Here is a 13,197-nt window from a genome sequence, read left to right as displayed (position 1 = left end):
CCAGGAAAAATGTTAGGCATTGGGAAGAAAGGAAGGTTGGGATTTTCTTTGTCCTCTGAGAAGAGTTCTAAGTTTACTGGAGTTTATTCATTCTCCTATATTACAGTTGCCTAAAAATGTGTTAGTCTCCCCTGCTAGACAGACATATCTTCAGATAACAATAGTGTAGGGTATAACTATTGAAATAGGACTGAACGGCACAGAAGAGTGATTTCTCAGAAGTCACTACACAACAATTCCATTTGTATCTCATTGGCCAGAACCTCGTCTCATGGTCTGAGCTAGTTGTAAGGGAAGCCGGGGTATGTATTCATTTAAAAGAGTAACAATGTGCCCAGAAACAAATTGTGATTATGTTCCAATGAAAGAAGGGGAGAATGAATTTGGGGGACCAGTTAGCAATCTTTGTCACAAGAGGCATTAAATATTTTTAATAAGGGAGTGATAAATTTAGATCTGTGGTTATGGGCATGTCTAGTGGCCCCAAAAGCATCAGTAGGGGAGGATGTGATACAGGGAAGGGAAAGGGAGGGAAGGGAAGGGAATGGAACGGAAGCAGCAACAGTGTGTAGTTGCCAGAGAACAACTAAGAGCCAAACATTGGCTTTAACAACTAAGAGGATAATGCAGGTGGTCTTCGAGAAAGCTGGTTTATAAGACCGATAAGGTGTGGACACAAAGACCTGTGATGATGAAATTGCCAATATTTTGTCCCTTTTGTTGATCAAGGAAATAAATGTATTGGGGGAGAAACAAACATCTGCAAAGATCATTGCTGGAAGTGCTATGAAGGGTATAAAGGAAGGACGGAGTAGAGAGGAGGGAATGATTGAGTCTCACTAGAGGGAGAGCCTCAGAGGAGAAACTGCAGAATGAAAGCTACTCTAACTGGCGAACCGGTATGTGGCCTCCGGAGTAATGTTTTTTCAATTATTTCCAAAACCAGATATGGAGTGTTCTCCATATTTGGACATTTTTATCTTTGGGCCATTCATCTCATTCACTTTCTCCATTTCATCCAATTAACCCTGTTCATTTATTCTATAAACTTAATGAGGTCAGAGACTTAGTGTCTTTATCGCTACCCCCCCCCCCCCCCGCGCGCGCCTGCAACAGTGCCTGGCATTGGTAGTTGTCCTAAATTAATTAATCAAAGGCAGAAAGGCTAATTGGGACTTTTAGCTCTTGCTTTTCACGATTTCCAGCAGGGCACAGAGGCCAACGCAATCTCAGTCTGAAGACAACAGAGATGATGTAGGTAGTAGCACCACTTCGAAGGCACAGCCCAGGCCAACAACAGAGCGGTAGAGCCGCAAGGGCGGCGGGACCCTGATGGAGGCGGAACCAGGAGTGGCGGAATCTGGTCCGCGGAATCCAGGAACGGTGGCACCTTGGATCCGGCGGAACCAAATGGCGGCGCCCACGGAGCCACCCGGAGTGTATTTAGAAAGGAAGTGCAGTGGCCGCCGCTTCCTGATTGCCCATCGGCTCGGAGGGCCGGGCGTTTCCGCTGTGATGTTACCATACACCGTGAATTTCAAGGTGTCGGCTCGCACCCTCACCGGGGCACTCAGCGCCCACAACAAGGCGGCGGTGGACTGGTGAGGGCGCCGTGCTTCGAGGCCGTCAGGCGGGGCCAGGAGTTTGTGAGGGGAAGGGGCAAAAACGAGAGGTCTCACCCCTGGCTAGTTTGGCCTCGCCGAGACGGGGTGCCGCCCTCACACTAGAGAGATTCTCTTTTAAATGCTGGATTTACTTGTTGTTGCTATAAAAGTGGTAAATACCCGGTGTGAGAACTTGCCCTGTGCCAATACGTTGGCCCGCTTTCTCCCACCTTTGCTTCTGTTGGAGCCTTTTCCCGCACCTTCCTCCACATCCCGTTTCCCTCTCCACCTCCGCCGATCTCCAGTCTTCTCACCGTGAAATGCCCCCGACCACCCTCTCGTCCCCGTTCTGTCGTCTCTTCTCTCTCTTATCCCTGCCCCTTACCTGTATTCATTCACAGTGTGCTGCCACCCTGTGCTGTCCTTCCTTTCACTTTTATCTTTTCGGTGTGAAATAAGACTGCAGCTCTGAATATTAATAATTCGGCTAATACAAAGCAAACGCCTGTCGCTGTGGTCCTGGGAATGTTGGCCAGGGGACTGAGACCTGCCCAGTGTTTACCTAGTTGGCAGGACCAGGCGATCGCAGGTCTTATGCAGCGGGAATCCTCAGTGAATCCACGCACTGTGGAAGCTCAGGCTTCAAAGTTGAATAAGACAAGGAGGGTGCCCTCAACTAGGTGACAGGAGTTACGTTATGTTTCCTCAAGGCTCTAGACGCGTACCCCTTAGAACTTTTTTATGCAAATGGAGAACGAATTTCAACAAGCATTTTTAAGTTTAGCTAAACCTGTCATGTAAACGGGATAATGTAACATACTGGCCTTTAGACTTACATAATGGTTTCACTAATGGTGATACATAGGAGTTAAATTGATTGACGTTTTCATATTACTGTTTTGTTAGGGGCTGGCAAGGTTTAATTGCTTATGGATGTCATTCGCTGGTGGTAGTGATTGATTCCAGTACAGCCCAAACTCTTCAAGTTTTAGAAAAACATAAAGCTGATGTGGTCAAGGTAAGTCAAATTCCACTTTGACCCTATAATATATTGTCTGTTCTAAAGTGGTGTGACTAAAATTTCCTTAAGTCGTATGCATAAATGTTGAATAGCTTTTAAATATGATAACCTAACTGGGGTGGCCTAGTATTTCCATGCATATGACTTATCTCAGTCCAGGATGAGCTATTAAATGGTAGTCCTCAGGTCAAAGCTGATGGAAAACACCACTTATTCATTCATTAGTTTTAGCACTTAGCACGTGCCAAGGAAAGGGAGGTGAAAGCCCTCAAGCAATTCATTGTCTAGTGAGGAAGAATGGAAAGAAAACGCGCAACTACAGTGTAATAAGGGCGACTTGCAGAATACGCTGTGGGAAGACAAAGGAGCTGCATATTACCTAGTTGTAGGGATCTGGGGAGCATCACAGAAGTCTTTTCATTTTAGGGGCTGGTAAACTGTAGTTGGCCCAGTGAAAAAGTGGGGAGGAGCCTTCCAGGAAAGAGGAAGAATATACACAAAAGAAGTAGTGTGCATAAGGGTGGCTAAAAGATGGGATATGCATTTAGGGGTGATGACAGAGGAGGCAGCCTGGGAAATTCACTGCCCTGAAAGTTTTACAGGTTATGGAAAAATTTTGGATTTTTAAGTAGGAGATTGATAGTATCATATTTGCATTTTAGAAAAATTCAGTCTGACAGCAGTGGAGGATCTGTTGGAGATAGGCAAAGCAAGGCAGTGAGATCATTTAGGAGACTTGCAGTAATTCTGGCAGGAAACTGTAAGGGCCTAAAATAAAGCTGAGGCATGAAGGGTGTTATTTAGGAGCTGCCTACGAGGTAAACTTGGTAGCCTTTGTAGTAATCAATTTTAAGTGAAAGTCAGAATAGAATGGCTCCAAAGTTTCTGTTTGAGTAACTGAATGACAGTATTACTGCGATGAGCTGAGTTTGTGGGCAGTCAGTGATTTTATGTTTTCAACATGCAACGTCCCGCCCTCCTGGAGCAATTGAATTACAGTGATCTGAAGTTTTAGGAACAAGTGGAAATAGAGACTTGGAGTCTTTTTTCTTTTTCTTTTTGATAACAGCTTTGAGATATTCATACCGTAAAATTCACCCATTTTAAGCTTAGAATTCCATGGTTTTTAGTATAGTCACAGAGTTGTGCAGCCTTCACCACAATCTCATAACTCCAAAAGGAAACCCTATACTCATTAGCAGTCACTGCCCCCCACTTCCCCCATTCCTGTCATCCCTAGCAACCCCTAATCTCTGTCCTGTAGATTTGTCTTTTCTGGATATTTCACATGAATGAAATCATACAATATGTGGTCTTTTGTGTCTGACTCTCACCTAGCATAATGTTTTCAAGGTTCATCCATGTTGTACCGTGTGTCAGTACTTTGTTAATTTTTATTCCTGAATAATAATCCACTTGTGTGGATAAACCACATTTATTTATTGATGGGCATTCGGGAATTTCCCACTTTTTAGGTATTGTGAATAATACTATTATGAACATTTATGTACAATTTTTTTTTGTGTGAGTCTGTGTTTTCATTTCTCTTGGGAATCTGCCTAGTAATAGAATTACTGACTCATGTAGTAGGTCTATGTTTAACTTTTTGAGGAACTGCCAGACTGTTTTCAAAGAGGCTGCATGTATCGGCTGTGTATGAAGGTTCCAATTTTCCAATCCTCACCAACATTTATTATTATCTTTTTGATTGTCACTATCCTGGTGGCTATGGAGTGGTTCTCATTGTGGTTTTGGTTTGCATTTTTCTGATGGCTAATGATGTTGAGCATCTTTTCATGTGCTTATTGGCCATTCGTATATCTTCTCTGAGAAATGTCTTTTCAGTCCTTTGCCCATTTTAAAATTGCATTGTGTTTTTATTACTGAGTTGTGAGAGTTCTTTATATATTCTAGATACAAATTCCTCATCAGATAATATGGTTGGCACATATCTTCTCTCATTTTATGAGTTGTCTTTCACTTTTTTGATAGTGTCCTATGAAACACAAGGTTTTAATTTTGATGTAGTCCAATTTATCTGTGTTTTCTTTTGTTGCTGTATTTAAGAAATACAGCATTGTTGCTTTTCCCAAAGTCAAGAAGATTTACACCTTTGTTTTTTTCTAAGAATTTTACGGTTTTAGCTATTACATTTAGGTTCTTGATCCATTTTGAGGTAGTTTTTATATATAATGTGAACTGGGAAGAAGTAAAATTGATTTTTGTGTATCGACCTGTATCCTGTGATCTTGCTGAACTCATTAGATCTTGTAGTTTTGGGGGATTTTTTTACATATACAACCATGTGACCTGCAGATGACAGTTTAGTTTTTTCATTGGTCACCTGTATGTCTTCTGTCTCTTTTTTTTTTTTTTTGTAATATTGCGTTGTCTAGGAACTCTACTATAGTGAATGAGTGATGACAGGATATTTTTGTCTTTGTTCCTGAGCCGAGGAGGAAAGCACTGTCTTGTACTATTAATTAAGTCTGATGTTAGGTGTAGGTATAGGGTTTTTTTGAGAAAAATCTCTCTCTCTTTTTCTCTTTCCCCTGCTCCCTTCTGTCTTTTTGGAATTTCTAGAGTTTTCATTTGTGTAGATCCAAGTCTGATATTGTTATATATTCCCTTTGCCTGAAAAAGTTCCCTTGAGTTCTTGAGGTATATATCTAATATTGGTTGATTCTCTCAGCTTTTATTTGCCTGAGAATGTGTTTCACCAGTTTTTTTTCCTTGTAGTACTTTAAAGATGACTACTCTACTGTCTTCCAGTTTGCATAATTTCTGATGAGAGATTTTCATCTTTGTTTCTCTGTGTGCGGTGCATATAGTCATTTGGCTGCCTTCAAGATTTTCTCTATATCTTTGGTTGTCAGCAGTTTGATTATGATGTTTTTATGTGATTTTTAAATATATATATATACTGCTTGGGGTTTACATAAATGGAATTCAAGCACAACATGTACATACATACACGTGTATATATGTGTTTGTATATATGAATGTATACACACAGCAATTGCTTGCTCATGGTAGTTTTATCCTGTAAAGTTGCTGCAAACACTGATTAGCAAATACTGAAACATTGATTGCTCCTAGGGGAAATTCAGGGTTAGGTTCCTGTGAGGCTTTAGTCACAATATTTTTGTCTACTGATCAGTACATAACTTTGTCTTGTATGTGTTTACGTTAAAAAACATTTTATTTAACATGTATTGGTGAGTCATTAAAGTTGAATTCATAGCCAATTGCACTACAACTCATGCCTGAAGAAAGCTTATCTCACATGTTTTTTCCATAAGGCGCATCAATCACAACTTCTTACACTTAGGAACACCAGACAGCATTTCCACACTGTGCCCAGGGACCATTTAAATAGTGAAATCAACAAAAAGCACAAAAATACAAAGAATGTGCTAAACAGACCATAGAAAAGACACTTGTTTGCATTATTAGAGCTGAGACATGAAAACCTTGTTGGGCCTTAGCTGGGAATGTGCACGTGTGTTGGGTGACTCAAATTTTTGGCCATTTTGCACATGTCCGTGAATGACTGCAAAAGCACTGCAAATACTGATTTTGCAATAAACATCACAAATAGATTTTAGGGAGGCAAATTCACAAATACAGAATCTGCAAATAATGAAATAATGAGAATCTATTTGCATATGTACACACATTACATAAAGTAAATACATATTCAAGCATATACACATACACATATACACACATTTCATTTTTAAAACTATTGCCTGAGGAAAAGATGTATTATAGTAGAACCTTAAGGCATATGGACATTGAAGCTTACAAAACTTTTTGTTTCCATCTTTTTCATGAATACTATAGGAATTGGTTAGCTTACTTCCCTACCTCAGCATTATGTATTGTGTGTTTACGTATATATATGCATATATATATACACACACACAGACACACATTCTCCTGCATACATATGTTTACATGTGTATGAAGATTCTGTGGTGTTTCAGTTCATTTATTAAGCACATATTTGTTGAGCACTAGCTTTGGGCACTGCGTTAAGCTTGGGGATTACAGTATGGCCTGCATGATCCTGCCCTGTGGAGCTTATCGGCCGTGGGTTGGTGATAGATCAAAACAAAGTAAACAAAATAATTACAAATTGTTGTGTGGTAAATGCTTTAAAGAAAACAAGCAGGACACTGAGCTAGAGGAGAGGGGACATTGTGGCCAGGGAATTGGCTGGGGCAGACCTTGGGGCAGGGTGAGCGCTGTGTGTTTTATTTCTGACCTTTATCAGTATTTGATGCTCAGGATCAGTGTGATTTGCACTGGAATTCGTACAGTTTTTATTTTTAAAATTCTCTTCTTGTGATGTTGTTAGAGGTATGAAGCATCCTCTTTTTTTTTTTTTTTTTTAAGAGAAAAAGCTTACCATTTTTTCCAATTTTATGAAAGAGGGACAGCCAGAGTTTTTTGTTTGCTTTTATTTTTTTCCTGTTTTCCTATCTGCAAGATTTTTGTAGGTCTAAGTTGTCTCATTTTAATTAGGAGAACAGAATACAGAAAAACATTCGCTTTGGCAATTTAGGATTTTAGATGTTCTGTTATAATTAGATTTTATGATTGTAACATTCGATCATTAGTATGATGAAATGGTGTACCAATGATCATTACCATTTCATGATATGGTGTTTTGGAGTTTTTACTGAATTTCCCAGAGTATTAAGGCTATCCATCATTTTCGATATTTTAAAGGCAGGAACGTAGTGGTATTTTCAAAAATATTTTAATCGCAACTTTTAAAAAATACCATAAATAATAAAAAATGTCTGACTTTCAAGATGGAAACTGGTTTCCTGTTTATTCTTTTTAAATATTTTTGTACTGTAAGTGTGGAATGTAGTGTGGGTTCGGGTTGATGTTTTATGCAAGTTATGTTTAGTCATCCAGTGCAGGTATTTACTCGATTTGATTTCTTCTTGATACCAGGTTAAATGGGCCAGAGAAAATTATCACCATAACATTGGCTCACCATATGCCTTGCGCCTAGCTTCTGCTGATGTCAATGGAAAGATCATCGTTTGGGACGTAGCAGCAGGAGTAGCTCAGTGTGAGATCCAAGAACACACCAAACCTATTCAGGGTGAGGAAAGTGTGCGCTGCTAAGTGTTTATATTAATACACTTCGTCTTAGAGTGGATTGTTACCCATTTATTTTCATCACTTCCTAGTTAACTCTTGATTGTGCTTAGTCTGTTCTACTGATCTGAATCTAGGTTTTGTTTTGTTTTGTTTTTTATCCTTATCAGTACATTTCTGGGCATATTTCCTCCAATCCCAGCTGATTTGAGCTTTGGTAAAATGCATTAATTTCAACATCAGCCTCAGTCAAGCATGATGAGAGAAAGTAAGCTGCTATAAACAGTTTTGTAATCTTAAGCTACAGTATAACTAAACTTAGCCGAGCTGCTGTTTTATATTAGCCCTCAGTGCTTACTTTCTATTAATGATTTTGTTCTTTTATATAGGTGATTTGTTTGCTTGTTTATGTTATTGTTTATGTTTGTTTATGTTATTGACTTAAAACCAAAACAGTATTCTTTAGGCTCAAGGCTTTGACAGAGTGGCTGTTTTGACTGAGAGAATTTTTAAAATAACTGTTTAAAAAATATTTATTGAGTACTTGCTATGTACTAGGTACTAAACTAAATCTTTATCCTGTTTATTGTTGTGAAAAGACATGAAACTCTGCCAAGTCCCATTAAGTAATTCCACAAAAGCATTAGGAGAGTCTCACGTTAGTGATCGTGGCTAGGACAGTCTTTGACATAAAGTTTAAAGTAATGATTGCTGCTAATTGCCGTGTATTTTCTTTGCAGTCATATTTCAGATTACTTGAAAATTTTGACCTTGAGATTCTAAAGTACAGACATTTTTATATAAAATTAGCTTCTTCTCTGCAATCTTGACACGTGTACCCATATATGCAACCTTGAGGGGGGGCGAAGGTGAAGTTAAGATTTTAAGGATTATGTAAAAAAACAAAACAAAACAAAAAACTAAATACCAAGGACACATCAGCCAAGTGTTTTGAAGTGGATGATTTCCAAATTTTGCCTCTATCTGGTCTTTACAGATGTTCAGTGGTTATGGAGTCAAGATGCTTCCCGAGATTTACTGCTGGCCATCCACCCACCAAATTACATTGTGCTCTGGAATGCAGACACCGGCACCAAACTGTGGAAGAAGAGCTATGCAGATAACATCCTTTCTTTTTCCTTTGACCCTTTTGATCCCTCACATTTAACTTGTGAGTAATAGTTTCTTGTGGAAAATGAGTTTGAGGTAATTAGATATAGTTAATGCTATATACATAAGATACATACACACATCCTACATCTATAATGTTAAAACAACTGAGCAAAGTGGAGAAACACATCTCTAAGCCCCTAATACAATCCTAGTACAGATACTAAATCGTAACTCATAGCATTTGCAAGTATTTTGATAGTTAGAAATTTAAATCAGCAAGCTAGACCATCACTATGTGGAATTTGTGAACAGCATCAGATTAGTCGGGGAGAAAATGGTGTGCTATTCTAATTCATACTTAATTAAATTTGTTTTTCTGTAACATTTAAAGAACCAAAGTTAATGGTTGCATTTAGTCTATGGCCAAATTCACTTTTCCTTTTTAAAGAATTGTTCTCTAATTCATGACATGCATTTTGAGTGTCATAAGCAGATGTATGTAAGGAACAGATGAAGCCCAAGGGAATTTTTTTTTTTTTTGCAGAGGTTGTTTTTTTGCCAATGTGCTTTTGATGTTTTCCTGAACTACTGAGCTAAAAACTAATTTGTTTTTAGACATGTTTTTGTGACTACATTATTAAGAAAATATTTTGTATTCAATTATCCAACCAATGTTTCTTGAGTAGTTACTGTATGTCAGGCATGTTCTGGAACCTAGAATATATCAGTGAACCGAGACAAGGATTCTTGCCTTCATTGAGTGTGTATTCTAGTGAGAGGGAGTCAGATCCTAAAATCTGAACATAGTTATAAGTGGTATAAAGAAGTAAAATCAGATAAAGGGAATGGAGGAGGCTGGGGGAATGGGAGTGGGCAGGTTGTGGTGGGCAGTCAGCCACTCCACTTTTACTCTAGTTATAAAGAGAAGAAGAACACTCTGTACATCCTAGGGGTTAATCTGATGCTCAAGAAAAAAAAGGAAATATATTTAGACTGGGTGGCTCATGGTGATCAGCAAAAATTTGTATCATCCAATCAGATGTTTGAATTTAGCTAAGTGCGATAGGAAGAGCCTCTTCTGTATGGGTTTTCTTTTTTTCTCCTGTGAATTTTATATTTGGAAAAGTATTTGGATTTTGAAGTTATAGGATATAATGAGGAAAGGTTTCTAATGAAAGTCCATGCACTGAATTATTTGGAAGAACAAACATTTGTTCTTTCTGCCAGTAACCTTCTGGTATCCTTTTAATATAAAACATTAATTTAAAATGCTGAGCTTGGAGGCCTCTGAAGAATTGTAATGGACCACCTGTTTCACTTCAACTTGGAGAACATTCCTATTATGTTATGACTGCATAACACTGCCAGTTCTGTATTATTAAAATTATCATTACCTTGCTCTCAAAATTGTGTTAGAAAAAAACTATGCTAAACTTGATTAAACTTTAATCAGGCTTTTGCTTCTCTCCATGTAGTACTCACCAGTGAGGGTATTGTGTTCATCTCAGACTTCTCTCCGTCCAAGCCTCCCTCAGGCCCTGGGAAAAAAGTTTACATATCCAGCCCACACTCCAGCCCAGCTCATAACAAGCTGGCTGCAGCCACAGGGGCTAAGAAGGCTCTTAATAAAGTGAAAATCTTAATCACTCAGGAGAAACCTAGGTAAGTTACAAGTGTAAAGCTAACAACAGCATTCATCTATGTATCATCTATTGAAAAAAAATCATTTTAGAAGATGTGCTAAGATTGATTTTCTTCTTCATCTCACACTTTCTCATTTCCACTTTTCAATTTCATAAGAGGAAAAATATTCTTTTTGTCTCGTCCCCTAAAAGGAGATTCAGCATTTAATGTGGCTCCTTTGTTTCCACTAATTGGGCTAAACTCCCCCCACTGATTTTTCACAGATTGAAATTTTTTGCTTCCAATTTTTACTTTTGAAAATGTGAGATGAACATTCTAATGTTGTGGCTATTGAATACATTAAAAATTGAGGGACAAAAATCTGGATTTTCATTTTCAGTACATTTTCCTGACTTAAATGCTGTGCAGTCTCTTTAGTCATAAAATATGGGTGTTTTTCTTACGTATGTAAAGATGTTTCTCATCCTGGTTAAGGGCCAGGATTCTAGGGGAAACTGTAGCTATGTGACTCAAAAAATTATTTAATCTTGCTCAAATTTCACTCTCCCAATCTCTAAAATAGTGTTTTAAAGAATTCCGTATGGTTGCTGTAAGAATTAATAGATACAATAACTGAAGTGCTTAACATAGTGGCTGATACTTGGTAAGCATTCATTAGGTGAATGCTGCTAGCTATTGTTCATAGTAGAAAGCAACTGAATAAAATTTTATTTTAAGTAACTAATTTTATGCCTTAGAAATAGATTTGTCTTTTTCCTAGAGCGATGGTTGTTCTTATAGTTTATTGCTTTGGCAGTTTTTTGACATTCATTTTAAAAGAGCCTTTATTTTTAATATGCTAAGATTATTCTATCTAAACTTTGTGGGTAATTACCTGCAAATATGTGGTAAAATATACAAATGGCTGTGCATTCTGAATTTATTTATATGTAAATATTATTTTTACATATTAAACCATAAGCCGGTTAAGTTCACTAATTTATCCTGCACTCTATGCTGAAATAATTTTAAGATTGCTTCTTAAATATCTTAAGAGAACTTTCTATTCATTTTTCATTGATTCTGTCTCATAAATAAATAATTATTTTGTAGTCTGAATAGTTTTATAAGTTATGATTTATATGTTACATTTTTCTCAAATGAATCATACTCTCATCTTGAGTTTGGGGGAAATGAATTATTAATTCCTTCAAATAGAACTGCTCTGGGTACTTTCACATCCATTATTACATATAATATTACTGCAATCCTGGGTAGCAGTACTGTTCTCATTTTATAAATGAGGAAATTGAGTCCCACAGTGTTTTAAATATGTTACTCAATTTATCCAACCAGGAAATGACAGCCAGGATTTTAATGCAGTCCAAATCCTTCTTTCTAGTCCTCTAACTTTATTTTAAATTTCAAAACCTTTTAATAAAATCATTATGTTAAAAAAGTACATAATTGTATCTCTGTTTCTATTGGAATATAGTTAATATAAAAAGGTAATTAATTATATGCAATAATCACAAATTACTGAAATGATTTTTGAAACTCTTGAACAGTCTTTTACAGTCCTCATATAGTTTTACATATTTTATTTACAAAGAAGAAAATGCTGTGATGAGTGAATAAAATACCCTACTTTGTTTCCAAAAAGATTTGAGACAGCTTAAAAGTAAATGAAGGCAGAATAGAGGAAGTGACTTGCCCAAGGCCATTCCCTTCTGATCAGTGGCCCTAATTACCCTAAAAGGTTTTGTTTTAATCCTGAGTTTTGTTTACAGTAATCTGTTTAGTATTTTCATTGCAAAAGGAAAATAAAGCTACTATGTTATGAATGTCAGTATAGCATTCTCACCATGTTATATCACAGACTCAATCTTACACTTTACTTTCAATTTTTCAAAAAATTTACAAACATTTCTGTCCAGTCTATACATTATTGTCATAATTTGGATTTTGGAACGTAGTAGAAGTCTAAGTTTTAGATACCAGCTCCTGTTGGTCATTTCAAAAAAAAATGTACATTCTCATTGACAATTATTATGTGAAAGTACAACATTCAATTCCTTGTTAGCTTTTTCTAATATGAATGAAGTCTTTGACTCATTTCTTGATGCCTAAAGTAAATGTTTACTTCTTTCAGTGCTGAATTCATAACTCTCAATGATTGCCTTCAGTTGGCGTATCTGCCTTCCAAAAGGAATCACATGTTGTTACTCTATCCTCGAGAGATATTAATCCTTGACCTTGAGGTGAATCAAACAGTGGGTGTGGTTGCAATAGAACGAACAGGAGTTCCATTTCTTCAGGTATCTACAATTTATAAATTACATCCCCAAAAGTTGATTATGAATGTCATATAGAGAAAAACTATAATCTTGCAAAAGTCCTTCATTTGACTTTCTCTTTTTTAGTGATTTAAAGATTAACATTGTTATTTTACATTCCTTATTTTTCTACACTTTTGATTGGTTTGATTACCCTAGAAATTCAGACTGATCTGAAGATATTTACTGAACTATTTAAATTACATGGATAAAGACACATTTTTTTTTTTATGATTATAAATGTATTTTTTATTTACTGTTTAAAGCTTTGGATTATGTGGTATGTTTTTGTTTTTCTATTGTTTTTTTGCCCATATTCTCTAAATACAAGTTTGAGTTTCACAGTATATACTCTTTAATTTCTTGTGTTTTAAAAAGT

The 13,197-nt window shown here is 36.9% G+C and overlaps 1 protein-coding gene across 1 annotated transcript in view; it reads left to right on the top strand.

The window, feature by feature from the left end:
- The first annotated feature begins 1,443 nt into the window (after nucleotides 1-1,443).
- Nucleotides 1,444-13,197, top strand: part of WDR11 (WD repeat domain 11) — a 50,828-nt gene continuing 39,074 nt past the window's right edge. The window contains exons 1-6 of the mRNA XM_074338967.1: nucleotides 1,444-1,601; nucleotides 2,511-2,622; nucleotides 7,597-7,750; nucleotides 8,744-8,917; nucleotides 10,335-10,521; nucleotides 12,635-12,800. Coding sequence (XP_074195068.1) covers nucleotides 1,516-1,601; nucleotides 2,511-2,622; nucleotides 7,597-7,750; nucleotides 8,744-8,917; nucleotides 10,335-10,521; nucleotides 12,635-12,800 — 879 coding nt within the window. The 5' untranslated portion in view covers nucleotides 1,444-1,515. The remainder of the gene's footprint in view (nucleotides 1,602-2,510; nucleotides 2,623-7,596; nucleotides 7,751-8,743; nucleotides 8,918-10,334; nucleotides 10,522-12,634; nucleotides 12,801-13,197) is intronic.

The sequence above is a fragment of the Rhinolophus sinicus genome, linkage group LG07 (assembly GCF_036562045.2).
Source record: "Rhinolophus sinicus isolate RSC01 linkage group LG07, ASM3656204v1, whole genome shotgun sequence".
In the NCBI taxonomy this organism is placed as follows: Eukaryota; Metazoa; Chordata; class Mammalia; order Chiroptera; family Rhinolophidae; genus Rhinolophus; species Rhinolophus sinicus.
This window is presented reverse-complemented; position numbering and strand designations above follow the sequence as displayed.